The 23,953-nt window shown below is 38.8% G+C and overlaps 1 protein-coding gene across 4 annotated transcripts in view; it reads right to left on the bottom strand.

Moving 5' to 3' along the window:
- Positions 1-23,953, bottom strand: part of KCNT2 (potassium sodium-activated channel subfamily T member 2) — a 372,171-nt gene that overhangs the window by 56,997 nt on the left and 291,221 nt on the right. For all 4 annotated transcript variants that reach the window (XM_073800193.1, XM_073800198.1, XM_073800201.1 and 1 more), the window contains one exon: positions 13,392-13,503. In XM_073800193.1, coding sequence (XP_073656294.1) covers positions 13,392-13,503 — 112 coding nt within the window. The remainder of the gene's footprint in view (positions 1-13,391; positions 13,504-23,953) is intronic.

The raw sequence follows: 23,953 nt of genomic DNA, 5'->3' as shown, positions 1-23,953 counted from the left end.
AATTGGGGGCCACATCTGGTTCTTAAGGTGTACTGCCAAAACCACAGATCTTCAGCCCATGTTAAAGCAAGTAGCCAAAATAAAGTGCCGAGACCCTAAGAATCTGAAGTCCAGCATCTGTCACGAGGTCAGGTGGGAAACAGCAAGCCTGCTGGGCTCTGCACACGGCTCATTCAGGGTCTTCTTTCCCAGAACTTGGCGATGGATCTCTGTTACCTGCCTGGGATCTTCTAAGCCAAGGACCATCATCTCTGTTCATTGTTCACTCCTCTAGCTAACAAGGGGCTTGGGACACATGGCAAAGCACGATTTTATGCTTTTGCATGTTTTCTCATCCCTTAAAATTTTTAAATCAAGTTTTGTTCTTTTTTTTTTTTTTCTTTGATGCAGACTTAGCTGCAGTACAACTAGATAGGGAATTAATTTGTTCATGGTTAGACTCAGAGAGTCGTGGTGGTCGGGTGGTGGCGATGGAGAGGCACAGGAGAATGTTCCCAAGGTGATCATACGTGGGGCTGGGGTGGGTGGGAGGCAGGGAGTGCGCAGTGGCTGCACAGACGGAGATCCGAGGAGCCGGACACACTGAGCACGTTCCAGCTGTAGAGGAAGATGTGGTCTCAAATACTGTTCAAAAATCAAGTCGGAGGAAGACTGAGAAAAGCCATAATTTAGTGACTAGAACATGATTCCAACTCCGGCCTCTCCTCTGCTCTCAGTGTGAAACCGTCTAGTTTTTGGCTTTAAATATCTCATCTTAGGACTTCTAAACCCATACATTAGCGTTCACATCTTTCCCAAAGTTCAGTTACAGCTATCAGCCTGAATAGTTTTTTTTTTTCCAATTAGACAACTTTTACTAAATGAGAAAACTACATTTAAAATGTGTTTTAAAACAAAATGGAATTAGAAAAAAAGACATATGCATTTGAAAGAAGGTTGCACTGTGCTGAAAATCAAATCTCTTGCAGTAATACAATACGCCAATTCTTAAAACGTAAGTTAACGAATTCTCAATTTAACATTTTCAAAGACGTTATTAAGGTCAAGAATTTCACATCTATGGTAGCACTCATAGAAGGGCATTTATAAATATGCTGTCCATCCCTGTGAAGCTTACACATTTGACAACGCTCAGTAAAAGCTTTTAGAATCACATCCAAAAGTGCTGCATTCAAAGCATCACAAATCTGTGTCCTGTAAGTTCTCCTTCTAACATCTGTATGTTGACTTTTCTACTCCTGTCATTGGTTAATACTACCCTTAAAAAAAAGAGAGCAGGAAAAGAAATGCTGCAATAAACCCTTGGTCATGTACAGAAATTACTGCTACTATAGTTCACTACAAAGCATGTCTATACAATACCATATGAACTTTGATCATGAATATCTTTCTGTAAACATAATCTCATGCTTTACTAAAATGAATTTCTCATCATGCTGAATAATCGCCTAACTAGTTAATCAAAGGTACTGACTAGTCAATCAGAGAATCTCTGACCACCATCTCCACATCCCTCTCCCCAGTCCATCCATTAAATTTCCAAACTCCAGCATTTATCCTTAGAATTATCTTAGAATTATTCCCTCTCTGCATCCTACTGCTACAGTACTTGCTGGGGCTTAAACTGACTATTAATTTGCCAACCTCTAGTCTTTTGTAACACCCAGTCATCCAACACGATGCTGCCAATTCGTATACAAACAATTGCAATAGTGTAAATTTTTGTTCATAAATCTAAAATCAGTTTACTCTAAGATTCAGACTTTCTTGCGGAATACATGCCTGGAGAACTCAAAGGCAAGATTTCTGTGAAAAAGCAACATATCCTCATGAAAAGAGCTTGTCCTAAGAATTTCCTGACAAAAACTTGAGTCTGTGGTAAGCTCAGTGGATCAGAGGCAGGGTGATCCTTGGCATATAGCGGTTCCTTTCACTCACATTATCCCTGCTCAATGATTTACTGATGGAGAAGATACATTGCCTAAATCCAGTGGGTTGTTCTCTAATTTTAATAAAGGTTTAACCAATATTTCAAATGTTCTCTTTTATTATATACCTACATTTACATAGATGCTTCAGTTAAATTACATTACATAGCACATTTAATGAAAAAAAATTTGGTTCAGTTACATTTTCCAGTTCATACACTGTATTTTCCAAATACAGAAATATTCTTTTACCTTCAGGGCTTACACTGAAGGAAAGGTACTCACTTCCTTTTTCCACACATCTGAATCCTATCGATAAGTATCATTTTATAAATCATTCATTATTAAAGGTTCCAATCAAACACTAACTCATTCATTTATTTACTAAATTAGTCAGTTAACAAATAACAAATACGTGTTGACAAGTCTACTCTACATAGGGCATTATCCTTAGTGCTAGGCATACAGAATTCCTGTTAGAACTCATAAATTCTGTTAATATAGAATTATTATGCATTGAATATGGACCAGGCACTAGTAAACAAATATAGATACCTTCCTTGCCTACAAGAACTCACAAACTGTGAGTGATACCAAAAACAAACAGGGAAGACACCAGGGTGAGAACATGCAGCAAAACAGGGGTAGATGCTTGGGTAGCACGTAGGAAGGGCGTCTACCGTAGTCTTCTGGTGGAAAAGTCGAGAGACTGAATTAGAAGTGATGTCTAAGTGGAGATGCAAATATGAGTAGAAATTAGCCAGTAAATTTGGGAAGGGCAGGTGTTAAGCAGAAAGTTATAAACAAAAGGTTCAGCATATGCTAGAAGCTGGATGGGAATAAAGCTTAAAAGACTTGAGGAGCTATAAGCAATTCTGTTTGAATACAGCATTGAGTGTGAGTGTACGGGCTAGATGGAGAGGTCAGAGGTGAGACTGGAACAGAAGCCAGGAATTAGATGTTAAAGTTCCAGGACACTTGAGAGGAAAAAGGATGTTATCAAGAATTACACTGAAAAACAAGGGTGAAAATTGGGACAGTTCCAGGAAAAACAGGACATACGATGAACCCATTTTGAAATTATGTTAACAATTTTGAATTGTATCTTAAGTGTAATGAGAAAAAACTTACATATTTTTTAAGAGGAGGAGTGATATGGCCACATTTCTAGAATGGTCATTCTGGTGACAATATGGAAAATGGACTGGAAATGGGGAGGTGGCATGGGGAGACCAAGCAAGTTAAACGAGGGTGTTAAGGCAGCAATTCTAGTGAGAAATGAAGGTTTACAGAAACAGATCTTCTTCAAATATATTTAGACATCAGACATTAAATTTGAGGGGATTTTTGACTGAATTGGGTAGTAGAGAGAAGATGAGGATGATATCCCACTTTCTGGATAACTGGGTGGATAAGTGTGCCCTTCTGTAAAAAAAGGAAAGGTGGAAGAAGAGAAGACTATAAGTTAATTTGGACTTGAGTTTCAAGGTTAGTAGAGAAGTCCAATTGCTAAAAATATGGATCCAACAGACAGTATAACACACAGTGGTTTGGAGCTTGGATTCTACAGACAGACAAGGTGACCAGTCAAGTATTGCCACTTCTGGTTGGACGATCTCGTACAAGTTACTTAAGCTCCTTCTTCCTCTGTTTCATCACCTGTGAAATGGGGTTCATATTGGTGATGACATTGCATTGTCATTCTAATAAATAAACAAGATAAAACATCTAAAAGTATTATGTATAGTAAGCACTTACTGTCTTCTATTACTAGTAATTCTTCAAACACATCAAGTGATGCATCACATTGTGGACTTGATATTGCTTGCTTTCTTCCTGTACTGATACTTCCAAGTTTTGACTGGACTAGTCTGGCGTTATCATTATAGCTCAAATATCACCTCCCCAAAGAGACCTTACTTTATCACCTTATTTAAAGTAGGCGTTCCCCAGTTACTTTTGAATATAACCCTGTTATGACTTTCAGAGCTCTTCTGAAATCTATAATTCCTTGTTTATTTTTTTATTAGTTTTCTGTTGGTCTGAGGTAGCTCAGTGAGTCCCAGGACAATGCCTAACACAATGCCTGGCATACAGTCAATGAAATTTTATTGAACAAATGAATAAATCCTTTCCACTTATAGTAGTTGCCTACATCTAGGGAAAGTTTGTTGCATAAAGTTTATAACATTTATATTAAGAGGGAGGAAGGAAACCCTTTGCGGTTTACTCAATACCCTTTCTTTTCACTTTGGTTCTTTAGGTTTGAAGATGGAAAAACTGCAATGTTTGTGTTATATAAATTTCTCTGACTTTAGTATTTCTTTTGACTATTGTGTTTTATAAAATACAATAGTAAATATTTCTATGATTGCTTCTAGTATAAATATATAATACCTTTTTGTCAGACATATCGTATTTGCTTCCTTAGTAGAATTCTAGATTCAACTGAAGCTTCCATGATGATTTTGTGTTTTCCTAACAACCACTTATCTAAAAATACCTAAAAGAAATCTGAGAAATCCAAATCAGTATTAAAAGACCCCAGACACTTTAATACCCTTGGTCTTACCTATTTCTTTCATTTGGTTTGTTATCATGAACATATGCTTTTGTTGGAAGAAGGGATCTGTTTCTGGCAGAAACTGTGTTTTTTTTAAACTGTGTCCATCCAGTACCATATGGAATAGATGATAAAATTGTTGGACTTAGCAGAATGGTGTGGGAGGTGAAGAAAAGTCAAGAATTTTATTGGCATAAATTAATGGTTTCTATCCGTATTTTCTCAGCGATTGGCTTTTCTCACCATTCATCCTACTTGACCTTCTTTACACTGTTTGACATAACGTCTTCTTTTTTTTCCCTCTTTTCCTCCCTCTTTCTCCCTGTCCCTACCCTAGTTCACCAACAACCCTCAAATCCTATTTCCAAATTCTCAGGTCCTGGGCAAACTAACTGTGCCTTTCCTCTCACAAAACTGCTTGCCCAGGGAGTGGCCTTTCGAATGCAAATACAGAAAATCCTTATATTAAAATACCAAAGCCTTCAATGAGTTGCTAGGGTTTTATGTATCCTGTTTACAGAGCCTTCCCCAGAAAGAGACTCGTCTCTACAGAAGGTACCCCATCACAGGGGCTCTGCACAGCAGCTCTGAGATGCGCTGGCTCTTCCAGAACAGGTTTCCTATCAGAGCCTCTCACTGGAGTGTGTGCTTGGGAACTGAGGAACTGAGGAGAGAGAGGACCCTGGGCCATCGGTGGCTTTAAATCAATCTCTCTTTCTCTTTCTTTCATTTTTCCTCTCTTTATATTGCCAACAGAAAGAGGAGGCGATTCTAGTAATAAAGAGCATTTCTCTCTGCATGTCCACTTTTCTTCTTACTGGAAAGAGTAGGTTCCCACTACACCCATGCACACATGCACATACACAAACACACACACACACACACACACACGCACACGCACATCTGTTCCAGTCTAAGTGGCAGCTTAGAGGGGGTGCATTTGATGGACACTCAGGGAGTCCACCTTGTTTATGAGGACTCAAGGCTAACTCAGACCCACGTCCCAAAAAACCCTTGAGTCAACCCAAGGCAAGTTCATGCTGAAGGAGTTTGGGGTGTGCGGGACCCTCTTCCTTATCTTAGAGAGGAATGCAGGGTCTTCTAAGCAATGTTATTATCCTCCTACACTAAAATACAAGTGGTCCTTGCCTTATAAATAGGGTGATTATGTAGTTAACCATCCAAATCAGGACATCTTGACAGGAGCTCCTAGTAATTATACTGAGACAATAGCCATACACTAGGAGTGATGGGCAAAACTGGACTTCAACCACGCCACTTATATGTTAGAAATATGTGTTTTACAAACAATACACACAAATGGCTTCCTGCACCCTGTTCTCCCGTGAAGGCCCTGATGCTCCTGAGAATTGAGAAATTTGGAAAAGTGGAAGCTTCTGAAAGACTTGTGGGTTCAGAAATAAAGAAAGAAAGGATGTTGAAGGATTAAACATGTGAATTTTGGTGTGTGTGGGGGGCATAAACATTCAGCCTGTGACAACTTTGAAACTATTGTGTGAAATCATAATACTATGCACACTCTTCTTTTTTTCTTTTTCTTTTTTTTTTTGGCTGTGCTGCGCAGCTTGCAGGATCTTACTTCCTGGGCCAGGTACTGAACCCAGGCCCCATCAGTGAAAGTGCCGAGTGCTAACCACTGGACTTCACTATGCACATTCTTAATAGATACATTTGTACATTAAAATAGTTATCCATATATAAATTACATATCATCACTCCTCTAGAGTAGATCAGGCTGTGCTTTACTACATTTAAAAGCAATAGAAACTAATTAGCATTCTCAAATTCTTCCTGGACCCATATGGGGGAAGGTAAATATTTTCTTAAAAATTGGATAAGAAATTTTCCTAATGAATCTGGAAGATAGCACCAAACCCTCCCTCAGCCACGATAGCACTTAGATTATGAATAAAAAGTAGTCCAAGTTGTTTGGACAGAAAAAAAAAGAATACGGCAATGTGTTTTTGTTTGTTCCGATATATCTGTCTCCCGTCAAATTACAAATTCTATGTGTTTTATTCAATTTCATAACTTCTAGCATTAAGGAAGGCATATGGCTCACAGTAGGTGCTCAGAGAATATTTAGTGGCTTGAATTTAAATTGAGAATATGTAAAATTTTGCCTTCTGGCTTTAAGACGGTGAATATGTTAAAAAGTAAATGATATTCTTGCCTATTTCTCCCAGAATATATCTCCAATGTGTATTATTTTGCTCTACCGCTGACTACATAGCAATATATGATTTATAGACATGACTGTTTCTATTCTGACACTCATTCTCTAACACCAACAGGGTGTCCTACAATTCAATCCTGACGCTCACTACTCAGAGTTGGCTCAGACCCCCAAGACTGCTCTCATTTCAGCCACCATCTCCAAGTCCTTGGTGTCTCCAAACCAACAGCACTTCTTCTCCATCCAGCTACAAATCTGGGGCTTCCCATAACAGCCTCAGTTTCAATAATTTTCCAGAATGGTCACAGAACATGTGAAAGTGCTATACTTAATGATTATCATCTTAATATAAAGAATGCAAATGAACAACAGATGAAAAGGCACACAGGGCAAGTCTGGGAGGGTCCTGAGCACAGCAGCTTCTGTCTCCATGGAGTCTGAGGGCACCACCCTCCTGGTACATCAATATGTTCACCAATCAGGAAGCTCTCAAGCCTCATTCTTCAGAGTTGTATCAAAGTTTCATGATGTAGGCATGATTAATTAACTCATTAACCACATGATTAAACCCAATCTCCAGCCCCTTTCCCCTCCCTGGAAGCAGGGAGGTGAGGAGGTACTGAAAGTTTCAATCTTCAAGGCCCCTCCATGAGTTGCCTTGTTAACATAAAATCAGGCATGGTTGAAAGGTATGAATAACAGAAGACACTCCTATCACTTAGGAAATTCCAAGAGTTTTTGAAGTGCTGTGTCAGGAACTACAGACAGAGACCAATTATTATTTTTTATTATACCCTATTATTCATCTCACTTTTTCATTACCTTGCTTCTTACATCAATGTGTAATTACCATATGATTGCTAAAGTGTAATTATAATCATCACAGGAGAAGGTTCAAAAGCAATTTTTAAAAAGCAGTCTTGAAGCAAATTGTAGCATAAGCATGAATAAAATTCATTTTTATGAAATGCATCAAAATAAGAGAAATGAAATAAATCTTTAGAGGGAGAGGAGACAAAAAATTTCTCTTTTTTTTCTATTGTTGTTTTCCTCTCTTCGGGTTCCTTGTTACCCGTCACATTTCCCATCTCTGCTTAGCTCTCATACTGCGTTTCAGCTGCCCACTACATCAGATTTTTAGGAGGAGTGTCAATGACCCAATGACCAATGACTGAACATGGGAAGTACAGTTGGTCCTCTGTATCTGCAGGTTCCACACCTGCCAATTCCACCAACCACAGACTGAAAATACTGGAGAAAAAAAATTCCAGAAAGTTCCTAAAAGCAAAACCTGAATTTGCCCCCTACTGGCAACTATTTACATAGAACTTACATTGTATTAGGTATTATAAGTAATCTAGAGATGATTGAAAGTACACAGTAGGATATGCGTAAGTGATACGCAGACACTACACCACCCTTTTATATAAGGGACTTGAGCATCCTCAGATTTTGGTCCCTGCTGGGGTGGGGGGGGGTGAGAAGGGAGGGGTCCTGAAACCAATCCCCCATGGATACCGAGGGACGACTCTACTTTTGAGTAAACAGTAGCAGTAAGGTAATGTCAATATCCAAGACAAGAAAGATAATGTAATAGAAAATAAAACGACTCAGCAACGATGAAAGAATGATCAGATGAAAAAAATACAAACTAAAGCATGATGGTCTGGTCCATTAGGAAGTTATTATTGTGGATATTCTTCAGTGAGTTGTCGCTTCCAGAGAAACCTTGAAGAGTATTCCTTCTATTAGCAATGGCAACGACATATCTACAAGAATGCAAGGTCTACCAAGAACACATCAGCTACCAGGATGAATGCAGGCTAACCTTCCATACTCATTCTTGCAAATCCTATCACTTCTTCAATTTGAATGACAACCACTTCATGACAAAAAAAAGTGTCTTAAGCAGCCAAGCTGGTGTCTGTTTTAAATTCAAAACCTTGATTGTGTTTCTAAAGGTGAAGGCCCCATCCGTGAAGGTGCAGGTGCATCTAATTATAGGTAGAATAAAACGATATTCATAATTGCGTTCAGAAGAATAAAAATCCACCACTTCCTCAGCCAACAGTAACTCTAGAAAATATTATTGGGAATGTATTTGAATATTGGAAACAAAGATCAGTTTCCTAATACTAAAACTACCTCCCTGTGCTTAGAATACAAATATAGGAAGATAATTACTTTAAACAGTAAACTAGCTGTATACGTATAAGTGATAAGAAGCACTGATTAGAAATGAACAGTTACCATTATCACTGATGGCATGTGTGTGAGATTGCCAGGGCTGCCATAAGGAAGTATCATAAACTGAGTGGCTTAAACAACAGAAATTTATTGCCTCTCGGTTCTGCATGCTCAAAGTCTGAAATCAAGGTGTTGGTACTTTTTGGTTCCTTCTGAGGACGGTAAGTGAAGGGTCTCTTCCAGGCCTCTCTCCTTGGCTTGTGGATGGCTGTCTTCCCTTTAAGTGTGTCTGTCTCTGTGTCCAACTTTACCCTTTTTATAAGGATGCCAGTCATTTTGGATTGGGGTCTACCCCAATGGCTTTCTTTAACTTGCTTATCTCTGTAAAAACTCTATCTTCAAATAATGTCACCTTCTGAGGTAGTGGAGGTTAGGACACCAACACATCTTTTTTGGTGGGGAGAGGGACATAATTCAACCCACAATAGCACAACAGTCTAAAACATTTCTATGTGACGATCCTATTTCAATGGCTAAAAATGATAATAAGTAAATTAAAAAAGGATTTTCCATGGTTTTACAGCATTCAAACCATTGGTTTCAATTCCACTTCTCCTAACTCCTCTGTTCCTAATAATTAGGTAATGTATTGATTTTTTTGTATTCTTCTTGGGAAATATCTAGAAGATGCAAGGGTAAATATAAGTCTAAAAAAAATGAATTTCCCTGATGCCAAAAAAGGAAGAAAACTCCCCTCTCCCACTTCTTTTTCCTAGAGAGTTTCCTTAAAAATAACTTGGAATTGTAAATCCTTTCCATGTCTCTTTGAGATGGATACAAAGTCTGAATAACTTCTAGCTAGCTTTGTATCCCGGGAATGCCTTTCTTGCGGGGGTGGGGGCCTTGGAACTATCTTTTTGAAATGTGGAAGTAATGTATCCTGTCTCTCTCTTTGGGAGCTTAGGCTAGGTGCCTGGCTCCAAGTTGTAACTTTTTGCTTGCTGCAAAGTTAGAAGACATTTTATTTTTCCTTGGGATCAAGACAGTTATCATGTATGTAAATGACTGTATCTGCCTGGCTATATAAAAGGATAAGATGTCTTTCTGTCTTCGCAATGTCTTTAGTGGATTGCTGAGATGCGTATCACAGTCTGGTTTAATGCTTATTCAAACAAAACTTTTCTACATTTCTGAAGAGGACTTCTAGGTTGGATGAAGATTTTATTTTTATTTATTTATTTATTTTTATTTATTTTTTTTTGCGGTACGCGGGCCTCTCACTGCTGTGGCCTCTCCCATTGCGGAGCACAGGCTCCGGACGCGCAGGCTCAGCGGCCATGGCTCACGGGCCCAGCCGCTCCGCGGCATGAGGGATCTTCCCAGACCGGGGCACGAACCCGTGTCCCCTGCATCGGCAGGCGGACTCTCAACCACTGCGCCACCAGAGAAGCCCTGAAGATTTTATTTTTAATTAATTCCCCCAAAGAGATAAAAATCTCACTTTGTTCTTCTTTTTCCCTCATGCAGTAGATACACAATAATATAGACACACACATTTACCAATATGAAAATCTCTTCCACAATTATGACCTTACTACATCAACTGATCTGGAATAAAACTGAATACACACAATAGAATATTTATTAGTGATGATGTCGACAATAGTAATTTATAATTATGAGTTTAGGGCTAGTTATTTGAGTACTGATTATATGCCAAAACTGGGCTAAATATTGTGACTAGACTGTGTGGTGTGATCTTGGCAATGACCCTATCATTTGGCTATTACCACTATTTTCCAGAGACAAATCCCAAGGCTACAAACGTGTCATAGATTTATCCAGGCTCCAATCCTACAAAGTAGTAGAGCCTGTCTTCTTCATCATGGGCTGAGCCTCCCTCACTTGTCATGGAGGAGACTGTACCACACCAGACCAGCATGGGTTCCACTGGATTCCCATCCGTGGGTTTGCCTTTGGATTCTGAGCCATTCAGCTGTGATTCCCACCCTTTCCATGCTGTTAAAGCAGTTTGACATAAGGGATGCTTTCTAAACAAGAATGGCTTTAAGTTTCTCTTACTGCACTCACTCAATGAAACTGAGCAGGATACTGCCTTTTGTTTTTCAGTCTCCTAGACCTTCCCTGAGTTCCAAAGGTCAGATTCACTTACTAATTAGGGGAGTGAGGGAATGCAGAAAGAAGCAAGTGTGCTCCATTTATAGCTATTATAAAATACTGGCTATATTCCCCCTGATATCCATATATCTTTATAGCTTATTTTATACCTATAGTTTCTCTTAATCCCCTAACCCTATATAGCCCCTCCCTCCTTCCCTCTCCCCACTGGCAACCACTAGCTTGTTCTCTATATCTGTAAGTCTGCTTCTTTTTATGTTATATTCACTAGTTTGTATAACCTTTAAAAATTGTGAATCACTGTATTGCATATCAAGTATACTTCAAAAGAAAGGAAAAGAAAAGAAAAAAGGCAAGGAAAGAAAAGAAAAGGATAGTACAGCAATGGGGCCTGGTCGTGGTTCCTCCTTGGGGGACGTACAAAATATTTACATACATATCTCTGAGTTCTGTGGGAACTAAGGCTCCCACCCTGGTGGAGGATGGTAACTTCAGACAGAGCATAAACTCGTGGACCCAGACAGGTTGGAACGAGAAGGTTGATGATTGAGATTCCTGGAATACCACCTCCAACCAATCAGAGGAAGGTAACACACCCTGCAGCCCCCTCCCCAAATTTTGCCTATAAAATATCTTCCCCCAAAACCATCAGAGAGTTCAGGTCTTTAGAGCACTTGTTGCCCCGTTCTCCTTGCTTGGCCTTCAATAAACCTTTCTCTGCTCCAAACTCTGACCTTTCAGTGTATTTGGCCTCACTGTGTGTTGGGCACAACAGTTATTTAATCTGTCTTAAACTCTGTTTCCTCATCTGGAAGCAGTGCCTAGCAACAAGGTAACTATGCCTGTAAAGGGGCAGTGGCAAGGCTCTACCAACACAATGTATGTGACCAGCGTTGAAGATGGAAACCAACAGACAAGAGTACCTCACTCTGTGAGTACCTCACAGACAAGAAGTGACCTCACTCAACAGTACGTCACCCAGGAATCAGGACAGTGCCCGACGTAACAGGTAATCAAAATAAAATGAAGTGAAAGAAAAAAACTAAGCAAAAAAAAAAAAGTAAGCCATCCTTATCTCTATTTTATAAATATTATTACAAACAATAAAGATGGCATAGATTTAACACATTTTCTCACATATAAGATTGGATCTTATTTTTTTCTCTTACATCGAACTCTCCCAGTACACTAGTATCAAGTACACCTGGAATGCAAAATCCATTTATCCCCACACTCAGCCTGGATACTGAGAAGAAAACCACACCTTTCTGTGCCCATAACATGACTTTGCAATAACGCCACTGTCTTCCTTAGCGTTATTCTTATCTCTTCCTAATCCTAGTAAGTCCCCACATGAAAAGAGCCTCATTAAATACAATTCCCAACTCTTGATAAACTTTGACCTTCCTTTCCCCACTCCAAGACATTGACAAAGCTCTCTTGAGTCTTAATTAGCTCTATCTGATTGCAGGCATGTTTTAGATTTGTGGGGAGAAAATTCATCTTTGGCTATTATAAAACCACTCTTATTTCTTAGGTGGACTTGAGTCTTTGACATGTCCAGGCCAACTTTTTTTGGATCCCAGGTATATGTTTTTATTCATGGATGGCTCACTTGGTGTACAAATTTTGGAGAACTTTTATATAAAGTTGTGAAGAGCGGTGTTGGCTAGGAAGGCAAAGAACAAGGAGTTTTAAGCAAAGGCAGATGTTCTGTTATCCTGAAGATTCCAAGGGCATTTATGACAGCAGTCATGCATCTTAACAGGTGACAGGCAGGTGGATGGATGCTCATGGGATAGAAGAGCAAACAACTTCCAATTTTAATAAATATTTATAAACCGAAAAAAAACAAACAAAAAAGCTCTCTTAAGGTGACAGCCTCCTTTACATAAGCAATAAACTTGGCTTTGTCTCAGATTGTGAGCTTGTGTCTCATATTATCTTCTTTGGGAACTGACTTTCAACAAAGCCTACAAGTTTTCTAGGACTTTAAGGATTTATGAAACTGCAAATTCCTATGTAAATGTAGATGTCTTGACATAGTACTCGTGATATTATCAATAATGGACATTATAAGTGAGTATATATACTCCTGTTGAGTTTAACTCTTTCATATATCATGCTTTCAATTTATGATTACCGAAGATGGAACGAGATACCTCCATCATGTTCACTTGTGATATAAATGGTTCAAATCCATCAATCCATGCTTTTAAAAAATTATAAATTAAGATTTTAGCCCCCATATAGGAATTCAAAACAGCATTTTTATTTTTACTGTTTCATGGCATTTCTCTCTACATGTAGAAATTTTAGAGTTAGTCTTTCAACCCAAAAGGTTAAATGCAACTTACTTCATGATGTGAATTCTTACCTTTTCGAGCTTGGAAAGAGCAAGGGAGTAACAGTCTTTGGCTCTGAATTGCATGAATCTCATGTTGGCTGGGTGGGTGAGCTCTGTGATAATACTGAGACTGGAGAACAACCTGCATTTCAAAGAAACATTTGCATTACGCTAACAATCCAATATGGTATTTTTTAGAACAACATATTTATGAGTGAGTGATACCTAGCTGTAGGCATAAAACTACACGCAATTATAAGAGCAGGCCATGCCACATCACCTGTGCTGTGCAGTGCAAGAAAAATGAAACCCTCTTTCCCAAAGAATATTTTAACCAACATTTTAGCACCATAAGAAAAATAAATTCAGTAATTTGGCTTTTATTAGGCATTTTCTTGCCACACATTCATAAAGCTGATGGAAGAAGTTACCTCATGGATAATATTGAAATAGAAATTTGTAAGATGAATATCCGGATTGGCAAAATTTTCCTATGATGAGCTTATTGTTCATAATTGAGTTCTTTGATCTTCTATGGTTCCCTGTCCTCATAGTATGTGCCTTTAAATGCCAAATCCTGCTACAATGAACTTCTGAGAAGAGCAACTATTTTAACTGAAATAACAACTCATTGTAATGAATTGAGGCCATGGCTCAATTGATGGCGTTGTTCTAGAAGGATCCTGAGACTGCCCACTTGCCCAGAGTTTTGCATTAGCGTTCTTTCCATTTACCTCCTCTCCCTCAAAAACACACACGTGTGCAAGTGCACACATACCCATGCACACGCATGATTTCTCCCCCCCCCCCCCGAAAAACCGGGCAAAATAAAACCACAGCAAACACCTTCTTATTGTCGCTGTGCTTGATGATCTGATCTCTGATCTGATGATCTGATGTCCGTGATCACTGGTAGCTGTCCTGGCTCAAATATTTTGAGATTCGCTGTGGCGGCCACATCATGGGATAATCAGCTTTGCTCTCCATACAATATGTCTTCAAACCCAGTTATGGCCACTTCAAATTCCTACCAGTAGCTGAACCCATGCCTTGAACTCAGGCACTAGAACTGACTGAAATATGCTGGCCAGAAACATCTGACTCGTGGCTCAGAAACAAATCAGCATCTCCAGCTGATCTCGCATTATCTGCGGGGTCCAGGAGTGAGGGCACTGTTACTCCATCTGCCTGAGCGCTTGGCTTGGTGTCTTAGAGAGGAAGCTGGGAGCCCTGACTCTGAACTCCAGAATGACGGATGCGATTACCCCTTTCCTCGGCTCTAACTCCCTAAAGCTGATGGATGGTTTGCTAGACCCTCTCCCTCCTCCCAGGGAGTGAGGGTCTGCCTGCAGGCTTGCTGGGCCTTCCCTGAGGGGCCCTCAGGTCAATTTCCAGGGGGCTTAGTCACCCTATCAGTTAAGACCTAAAAAATGCTTAAAAATGCTATATTTCAGAGTTATCTGTGAAAACTACATGTGCCCTCTTGGTTACATTGCTGGACCGGTATCGAGGCTTACCTAATCAAAGCCTTTGCAAACTACAGTATCATCAGGTGTTTCATGAGATCTACTCTTCGGAGGAACAGATATAGCCACACGGCCTCATCTCCATTTTGAGAGCAAATATTATTGTACTTTAAGTACAACAGGTAACTTGTAATAAGTTGGACTGAAATAATATCAGCAAAAGAACAATCAGAACATAATTTCTTTTGTCGACTTTTAATGTTAAAAGTATAATTTTATTGGGCTTCCCTGGTGGCGCAGTGGTTGAGAGTCCGCCTGCCGATGCAGGGGACACGGGTTCGTGCCCCGGTCCGGGAGGATCCCACATGCCGCTGAGCGGCTGGGCCCGTAAGCCATGGCTGCTGAGCCTGCGTGTCCGGAGCCTGTGCTCCGCAGCGGGAGAGGCCACAACAGTGAAAAGCCCGCATACCACAAAAAAAAAAAAAAAAAAAGAAATATCTTAAAAGAACAATGTCTCTAAAGATATTTACCATGATATAGTGTGTCAATTGGCTGTCAAAATAGAAACTAAAATGAATAAATAAGAGCAACATGGACGAATGAAGATAAAGCATGTAGTCTCATTTAGAGAATAAATGCCATATTCATGATCTGAGCTTCTAAAAAGGAAAATTAACTGACCTGAGGTTTTTCTCTTTGTCTTTTCACTTTTTTTTTTTTTTTTTTTATCTTTTGGAAGGTTAAAGGTCCAAAACCCGATAATATCTAAAATTTACAGAGCATTATTCTTAGAGCTTTCCATGTATTGATTCATGTAATCTTCAGAACATCAGGTTAAGGACCTCCTTCTTTGGGGCTTCCATCTGCACCCCCTGTTCCCTGGGAGGAGTTGGGGACATATGGCTCACTTCTGACTCTGCCTTTTCAGTATCTCTGGGTGTGTGCTGGTCTGAGCCAGGCCATGAAGTGAGCCCAGCCCTACAGGGCAGGCCCAGTGGTTGTCTAGCAGGGCTCCTGATCAGGGTTCTCCACTACTGCCAGGCACCAACGCTACACAGTTCTGCCTAGCATGGGATCCCCAACTGCCTGACTTCTTTGGGTCTCGATAGTTTCCAACTTGTTTAGGAAATCGAGAGAGTCACTTACCATTTCTTCAAATTCCAAAAACTACTCTATGATTTACTTACAATTATGTTTACAGTCGAAGAAACTGAGGCCCAGAAAAACCAAATAAAACGTTCAAGGTAACATTCTAGTAGGTAGCAGAGCCTGGTTCACACACAAACAGTCAGGGTCTAGAACACGAACCTGCCCCCCTCCCTATTTTAATAAATAGGTAGGTAGGAAAGGAAACTCAGATGACCCAAATAAAATAGTAAGTTATTAAGAATATCTAGTAACATGTTGGAGTTTCAGATATTACAAGTCAACTCTATTTTAAACTTTTGTAATCTCTACTTCTGTATCTATCCGGAAATAGGAGCTGTTAGATCATAACTTCATTATAGTTGTTTCAATTTACTGAGCACAATATTTAGTATCTAATTTAGCAAATAAATATCAAATGTTTGCTGTTGGAGAGCTCTGGTCTCCAGGAGATAAAAAAGAAGTGGAACATGAAATTCCTGCCTTTATATTAGACTCTTATGATCTAATAAAGGAAACTACAAAAAATTCATAAATTATAAGGTTGTACATATTTTTCTAAGGATGATAAATGTGGATGACTGAAATCTGTGGTTCAAAATTAAATAGCTTTAAGACGCTAGTGAATGGATATCTTGTGAGGAACATCTTGGAAGGTACTGAGATATATGGCCAGAGAAGGAATTTCTGAGGAAACAAAGAGTAAACAAATGAAAAATGTATCTCAACTTTTGGAAATTTTTATTTTCTTTGAGAAATATGGCTTTTATCTTTCACACATATTATTTTTCTAACTTTAGACAAATTTGTGACCACTTGAAATCTTTTGTTTATAATCCTTTTCTAACACATTACATCAAACAGAAATATATATATATGTAGCCAGATGTATTTGAGGTCTTAGTAAGAGTCAGTAATAAAATGACTGAGTGATCTAGTCATTGTATTTACGTGACTTCTAGAGTTGAAATTAGATAGGACAACAAAATTTACGTGATGTGTCATTTCTGTTCTATATAATTGAACCTACACCATTTATGTTAGTTTAAACTGCACCATTTATGTTAGTTTAAACTGAGAAACTGCACTAAGTCTGCCACCTAGTGAAAATCTAGAACTGAATAATACTTAAATAATGAAACATTTTATTGTAGTGCCCTTCGTATCTATAAAATATTACTTGTATTCAATTATAATACTTTATATTTGCAAATTTGGTTGTCTAATAGATTTAATTATATATCTTTAAAATACTAATATTGTAATCCATTTCTGAGCCTTAATATGACCTAAATACATTTTGAATATATAACATTTTAGAATTAAATGACCTCATAAGTCTCTTTTCCCTAGGTACTAGGATCATCATAAAGCAATATAGTAATTGAAAATAATGTAGTTTGTTCTATTTTAAATTGTTCTACAATTACTTCTCTAGTTTAAGTTTTAAATGACTTGTTTAATACTTTCCTTGTACATTGGAGCAAAACTTGCTATCCCAAAATGTCTTTGGCAGTTGAAATGGTTGTTTTTTATTCAAGACACATTTTGATGGGCCAATTTACTCGGTGACGTAAGTATAATTGTGTAAAATATCTATGGAATTGTCATCTGCTTGAATTAATTCATTTAATAAATAATTTTGACATGCCCAGGTACGTTAACCAACACAAAGATGAAAACCATACCATATACTTCATTTCACAGACTGGGAGAACTCTGAGACTAGCTGCCTGTATATATTAAAGCAAAACAAACAAACATCAGAACATACAAATCTGAAAATTATCTACAATATTTTAATAAAAATATTACTTAGTGAGCTAGTGTGTTACACTATAAATTTTGATCTGTGGTGGCTGGGAATGATGTTTCTGAATAACAAAGGGTGTATATTATTATGAAAGGTATAGAAACACACTTAGATGCATGAGCCCCCAGTTTTAGACTATGGTTGAATATTGGCACTAAAACAAACATGAACATATTTTTTCACAAATGTTTTTAAAACACTTTAGATCTGAGTCTGGGGTAGTAGTAATAAATGACAGTATAATAAATATCAGATATCTCCTGCATTTAAAATTTTAATCCATGTAAACCGAACAAAATATTAAAATTTTTGCACTGTATAAAAAAAATCACTCTTGCATTGATATGTATTCGGTATCAATGTTTTGAATTACATCATTTCCCAAGTGCCTATGTGTGTTATTTCTTCAGGAAGATTATGACTATTTTGCCAAGCTAGAGACGATATTCCTTTTTTATTTTTAACTTGACATTTATGCTCTTATAGTCCTTGCAATTCAAAAGTCTTCTAACTGGTCGGTTTTCACCCACTCTCACTTTTCCCCAAACCATTCTTCACACTGTAGCTAAAATAATATTTTAAACTTTCCTATCTTTCAATGATTTCCTGTTATTCTTAAAATAAAGGGCAACTTACTAAAGTGTTCTTCAAAGCCATGAATAGTCTGGCTTCTGGTTTCCATCTCAGCCTCTGGCGTACCTTCCTCTGGCTCTGCTCCAAGTCCTTGGACGTTTAGTACCTAGCGCCTTGGTATTTGCTGCCCCCCTGTGGAATGCTCTGTTCAGCTTTTAAGCCCACTTACTGCCTTTATCTTTTTAGTAAAAGACCAGTTCCTCACGGAGAGGCATTCCTTCACCCACTGGACTAGATCACATATATTCTTCTATTTTCTTTCAGTAGTTGCCAAATTTATAATCCTCTAGCTAAGTCCTTAAATGACTTGCTTAATACTTTCCTTGGATAGTACAGCAAAACTTCCTACCCCAAAATGTCTTGGGCATTTGAAGTGGTTGCTTTTCATTCAAAGCACATTTTGATGTGCTTATTTAAATTTAATTTAGATACTAATACTCGTTCATAAAAATGTGAAAACGTTCAATATTTTCCGAATGTATCGAGCGCCTTGTTAGGTAAAACTTTAGCAAGAGAAACTTAAATTTGAAAGTGAGGACCTGCTTTTCTTATTTTATTTTATTATTATTATTATTTTTTTCGGTACGCGGGCCTCTCACTGTTGTGGCCTCTCCCGTTGCGGAGCACAGGCTCCGGACGTGCAGGCTCAGCGGCCATGGCTCACGGGCCCAGCGGCTCCGCGGCATGTGGGATCTTCCCGGACCGGGGCACGAACCCGTGTCCCCTGCATCGGCAGGTGGACTCTCAACCACTGCACCACCAGGGAAGCTCCCTGCTTTTCTTTTAATTTGGAAATCAGACAGGGGATCTTTGTGCTAGGGAGACTCACTTGAGTGTTTCTCTTAGAAATGTAAGGAAAGGTGCTTAGACAGGTAGGAGAGAAAGTTTAACAGGCTCTAACCTGACAAAGACCTTATCTGCCAATGTCTTCTGTGCTCTGAAATGCTCTCTGGGGGAGGCGGTGGGCCAGCTGCAAAGGATTCACAGTCTCTTCTGAGCAAAGTAGTGGAGCCATTCCCTTCCTCAGGGGGTCTGGAACCTCTGGGCTAGAGGTCATCCCAGAGGAAGTTTGCTGCTTTATGGGGCCACTAAGAACCCATAAAGGAAAACTCACCTTGCGAGAAAGAACACATCTGGGTAAGGACCCACTTAGGTCCTTCTGGAGAGGCAGCTCAAGCTGGCACAAAGCACGGCTGGAGGTTCCTCTTGGTCCAGCCATCCTAGCACACACTTCAGAGTGCTCACTAAATGAGCATTAAAGCTCTGGACACCATGCTCTGGGCTTTGGATGTTAAAGATGAATCACTTCCTGGGTAGTTCTCTGGGGCCAAACCAGCAAACAGGTAATTGCCACACAAGGTGGATGAAGACACATTAAACTGTGTTTTCCAGCTTTCAATCACAAAACTATGTCACAGATGCAATTGCAGACGGAAAGGAATTCTCCCCATGCCCCCAAGGCTCCCCTAACTTCTCCTCCCCTTTCCACCTCCCATGCACATAAACACTGCCAGTGAATTAAGGAGCTTCTGTTTGCCTTTGGTCTTTGGGGACTAACTTTTAAGGTCCTTGAACAATCCGGGGAGAAGAGAGCCCTGTTGAGTAAAGCTGTGAGTCCTAGTAAGCTGGGCAGGTAGGGGCTCAAACGATCAATCTGAGCTTCTGAATAACAAATTTAACCTTATTTCAGACTGGTCATACCAGTTACATCAATAGGTTGTGAAGGAGAGCACTCTTACTTTCATTTCATACTTGAATTCCATCTCATTCTTGTCTCCTGGGCTCTAATATAAGCACAGATTGAAGACTTCTCTAACACATTGCTTCACAGTTTTAGAAGCAAAAAATGTAAAAGTCAAAAAACCCCACGTCCAAACAGAATGTCAAAATAATCAAGTTAAAATGGCATGGCCCAAACAGCTAAACAGTCAGAAATGCTAGCATAAAATGTAGCATCACCCCATATAAAGTAACAGTATACAGTACTCTTTATTTGCCTAGTACCATCCAGATACTATGGAGATCACAAGATTTGATTGTCTCCTAGAAATAAATAAGCCAAAGAAAATATTGCATCTAAATTCTTACCCCAATTTTCTAACTAGTAAAGTAACCATGATGTCTGCTTACACACTTTCATGACCACAATATTTTAGAAACTGCAACTTGAGGACACTGCCAATTATTATCTGCCTATTATGTGCCTGGCGCTGCTGAGTGCTTCTCAGAAATCATCTCACTTAGTCCTTTCAGCAACCTTGCTTGGCAGGATGATGCAATAGTGTGGGCACATTCAGGCTGCCTAGATTAAAATGAACTTAATGTTAGACTTTGGGACACTTCTGATTTAAATCCTAAGCTCCATCAATACCAGCTGCATGACTCTTAAGATAGTTCTCACTTTACGTTAAAATGCTTCAGCATAAACAGTGTGATAGGTTCAAGGTTTGGTTTAAGAGAAACTCCAGGTGCAGCTAAGCATTCTATTTCACCACCCAGGGTGGCACAGTTTGTTTTTGTAATCAGAGTACACATCCCAGAATTGAAATGGCTTCTGTTAGCCAGACTTCTATCAACACCCCAGCCTTACTAGTTAGCCAGTAAGAAATTGGCTCTCGTTTGAGGAATGAATGATGGTCATAAAGATGCAAGGATTGGCTGAGATCTTTTAGACCTACTATTGTTGAAATAATTTCTAGGCCCAAGATGGAGTGGCTCCTGCCCTGGGTGCCACATCAGCAAACCAAAACCTAAACCTTCCTGTTCCTGTAAATGTCCCACTTGACCAGATATAGATTATAGTCAAGTCAGCCAACCCCCAAATGCCAAGCCAACTCTGGGCTCTGTACTTATATCCTTGTTCCTTATTCATTTCCTATTTTTTTTCTCTTCCTTGTTTCTTATTCTTTAAGTTATAAAAACTTTCTGCCTCTCACCCCAGTTTGGAGTTCTCTGTACCCTTGGGAATGCAGACTGTCCACTTCATGAAGTGTTAAAGTTTGTTTGTATTACCTAAGTTGTGTTCTTTAATCGTGTTTAACACTATTTACTCTTGCATACTCGATGTGTAAGAATCTAGTTGCCTTGGAGATGGGGCCCTAGGCTTTTCTCCTGAATAAATAGTCTGCTATCCACCCACTGTGACTGGACTTCTGGGTGCCTGACGCTTACTTATAAGAGTAACTGGATCCTCTCTCTGGAGTGCTGTCATCTGCCTCTAGGAAATTTCATGCAAGCTGGTGGGTAGAAAATCTGAAAGGACAGAAAACTGGGAGTAGGAGGAAGACAGAAAAAAGAAACAGAGTTGAGATCTGTGTTAGCCCATAGTAGATAATCAGTAATTGGCTGTTTAGGGTTTCAGCACAGGACTGTTTGTCATGACTGATCTTGGAGTTTAACCCAGGTAAAGAGGGAAGAGAGCCCTCAGGTGACTAAGGACAGTAGAATCAGTGGACAGTAGATTCCAGCAGAAAAGGACTGTTCGGAGTGGGGGATATGGGAAGCAATGAGGTAGAAAATAAGTAGTAGTGCTCAGAGAGTTGAATGAAATTCAGAATATGGCGGGGAGGAACTATTGGTATTCTAATGACCACGAGAATAGGTGGCTACGGTCAGACATCGAAAGGACCATCTGGGTAGGATTTTTGAAAACATCAAGAATTATGGTAGAAGCAGGGTTGGCAAGAGTCACAGTGAATCAAGAAATGAAACCTTCAAGGAATGTGGCAGAGTGACCTCAAGGGTGATATCTGACTGACTGCACCGATAAAATGAAACTACCAAGTCTGTACGATTTGGGTCATTTATCTACATAAATGGTATTCCATATACCATAGGGACCCACTTGTATCTGACTGACTCTTTTATTATGTAAGACTAGCCTAGTTTAGCATGCCTAGATTAACAGCTGATGAATTACTCCATAAAAAAGTTTCATAGATTTTTTAAAGTTTATTTTAAATATTACCATATTTTTAAAAATAGAAGTATAGTTGATTCACAATGTTGTGTTAGTTTCAGGTGTACAGCACAGTGATTCAGTTACACATACATATATATATATATATATATATATATTCTTTTTCAGACTCTTTTCCCTTATAGGTTATTACGAAATATTGAGTAGAGTTCCCTGTGCTATACAGTAAGTCCTTGTTGGTTATCTATTTTATATATAGTCGTGTGTATATGTTAATCCCAATCTCATAGTTTATCCCTCCCCTCCTTTTCCCCTTTGGTAACCATAAGTTTGTTTTCTGTGTCTGTGGGTCTATCATAATTTTTTTTTCCTGAAAAATATTGTTATATACTTAGAAAAATGATAATGCCTTTACAGACACAGGAAAAGAGAGAACAAAATCTGGATATTTCATAGTTCTTCTCAAATTTCTGCTTGAAACTATTCAGTCTAGATGTTTTTATGAGCCATACAAATTGCATAATTTCTAAAATGTTCTGCTGAAGATAGGTAACCTTAATAGTGAAAAGATCCAAAATCACTCATTCACTCATCCAGTCATTCTTTCAATATGTGATGCCTCTTCCACCAGGTACTCAGGGAAGGCGGCCTTCCCACCACCAGCAACCACATGTGCAGCTGCCCTTAGTTATTCTGGTCATCTAGTTCATTGAAAAAGATTAATTAGAGCCTTTGCACCTCTCAGTAAGATGGGAGTTTATTATTCTCTTGAAATAAAAATAATTCATTCAGAGAATATGTCAAACCAATAGAACTGTCACCATAAGAGAAATAAACTCACAATAAGCTGAAAATTAAAATGGCACGTTTAATCAAAAAGACCAGGATCCTCTCCTGTTAAAACTATAATTAGCTTTTGCCAAGCATGGAATCAAAAAGTATGATTTCACTTTATTCATTGGCTATAAATCTCATCTATCTGAATTCATTTTCCACCCTGTGGTTTCCTTTTTCATTCTCTAGAGAAAAAAGAATGCTTATATATATGTCATATTTTCAACATGTGCTATGCTACCTTTAAATGTACTATTTACATAGCTCAATGACTAGTTAGCTATATTCTAAATGAACTGCCCATTACAGTAACTTTAGAGGGTGTATTACTCCTTCTGGAACAGGAGGAGATTCTAATGCAAGTTAGGGTAGATTTTTCCAATTGCTGTGACAGATTCTTTACATACCTGATTTCCTGTCCTCACACTGACACTGTAAGAAGGGTTAATTATTCTCCACATGCATTTTATAGATGAGGGAAACTGAATTTCAATGAGGTTAAGAAACATACTCAAAGTCACAGTAATTTTCTGCGGGAACCTCTGGGATAGAGATCATGTCAGATGAAGTTTGTTGCTATATTGTTCCAAGGTCTGTAGCTTTTCCACTCTGCCCCACATAAGTGATAAGTCTATGGCTAATAATTATAGTAGCTAACGTTTATTGAGAAATTGAAAACGACCAGGCAGGTACTAAGGCATTATATGTTCTTAAATCTCCAACAACCTTGTGATTAAGACATCAAGGTTTAGAGAAGGAAAGTAATTTGCCTAAGATCATA

This window comes from Tursiops truncatus, chromosome 1, assembly GCF_011762595.2.
Source record: "Tursiops truncatus isolate mTurTru1 chromosome 1, mTurTru1.mat.Y, whole genome shotgun sequence".
Lineage (NCBI taxonomy): Eukaryota > Metazoa > Chordata > Mammalia > Artiodactyla > Delphinidae > Tursiops > Tursiops truncatus.
This window is presented reverse-complemented; position numbering and strand designations above follow the sequence as displayed.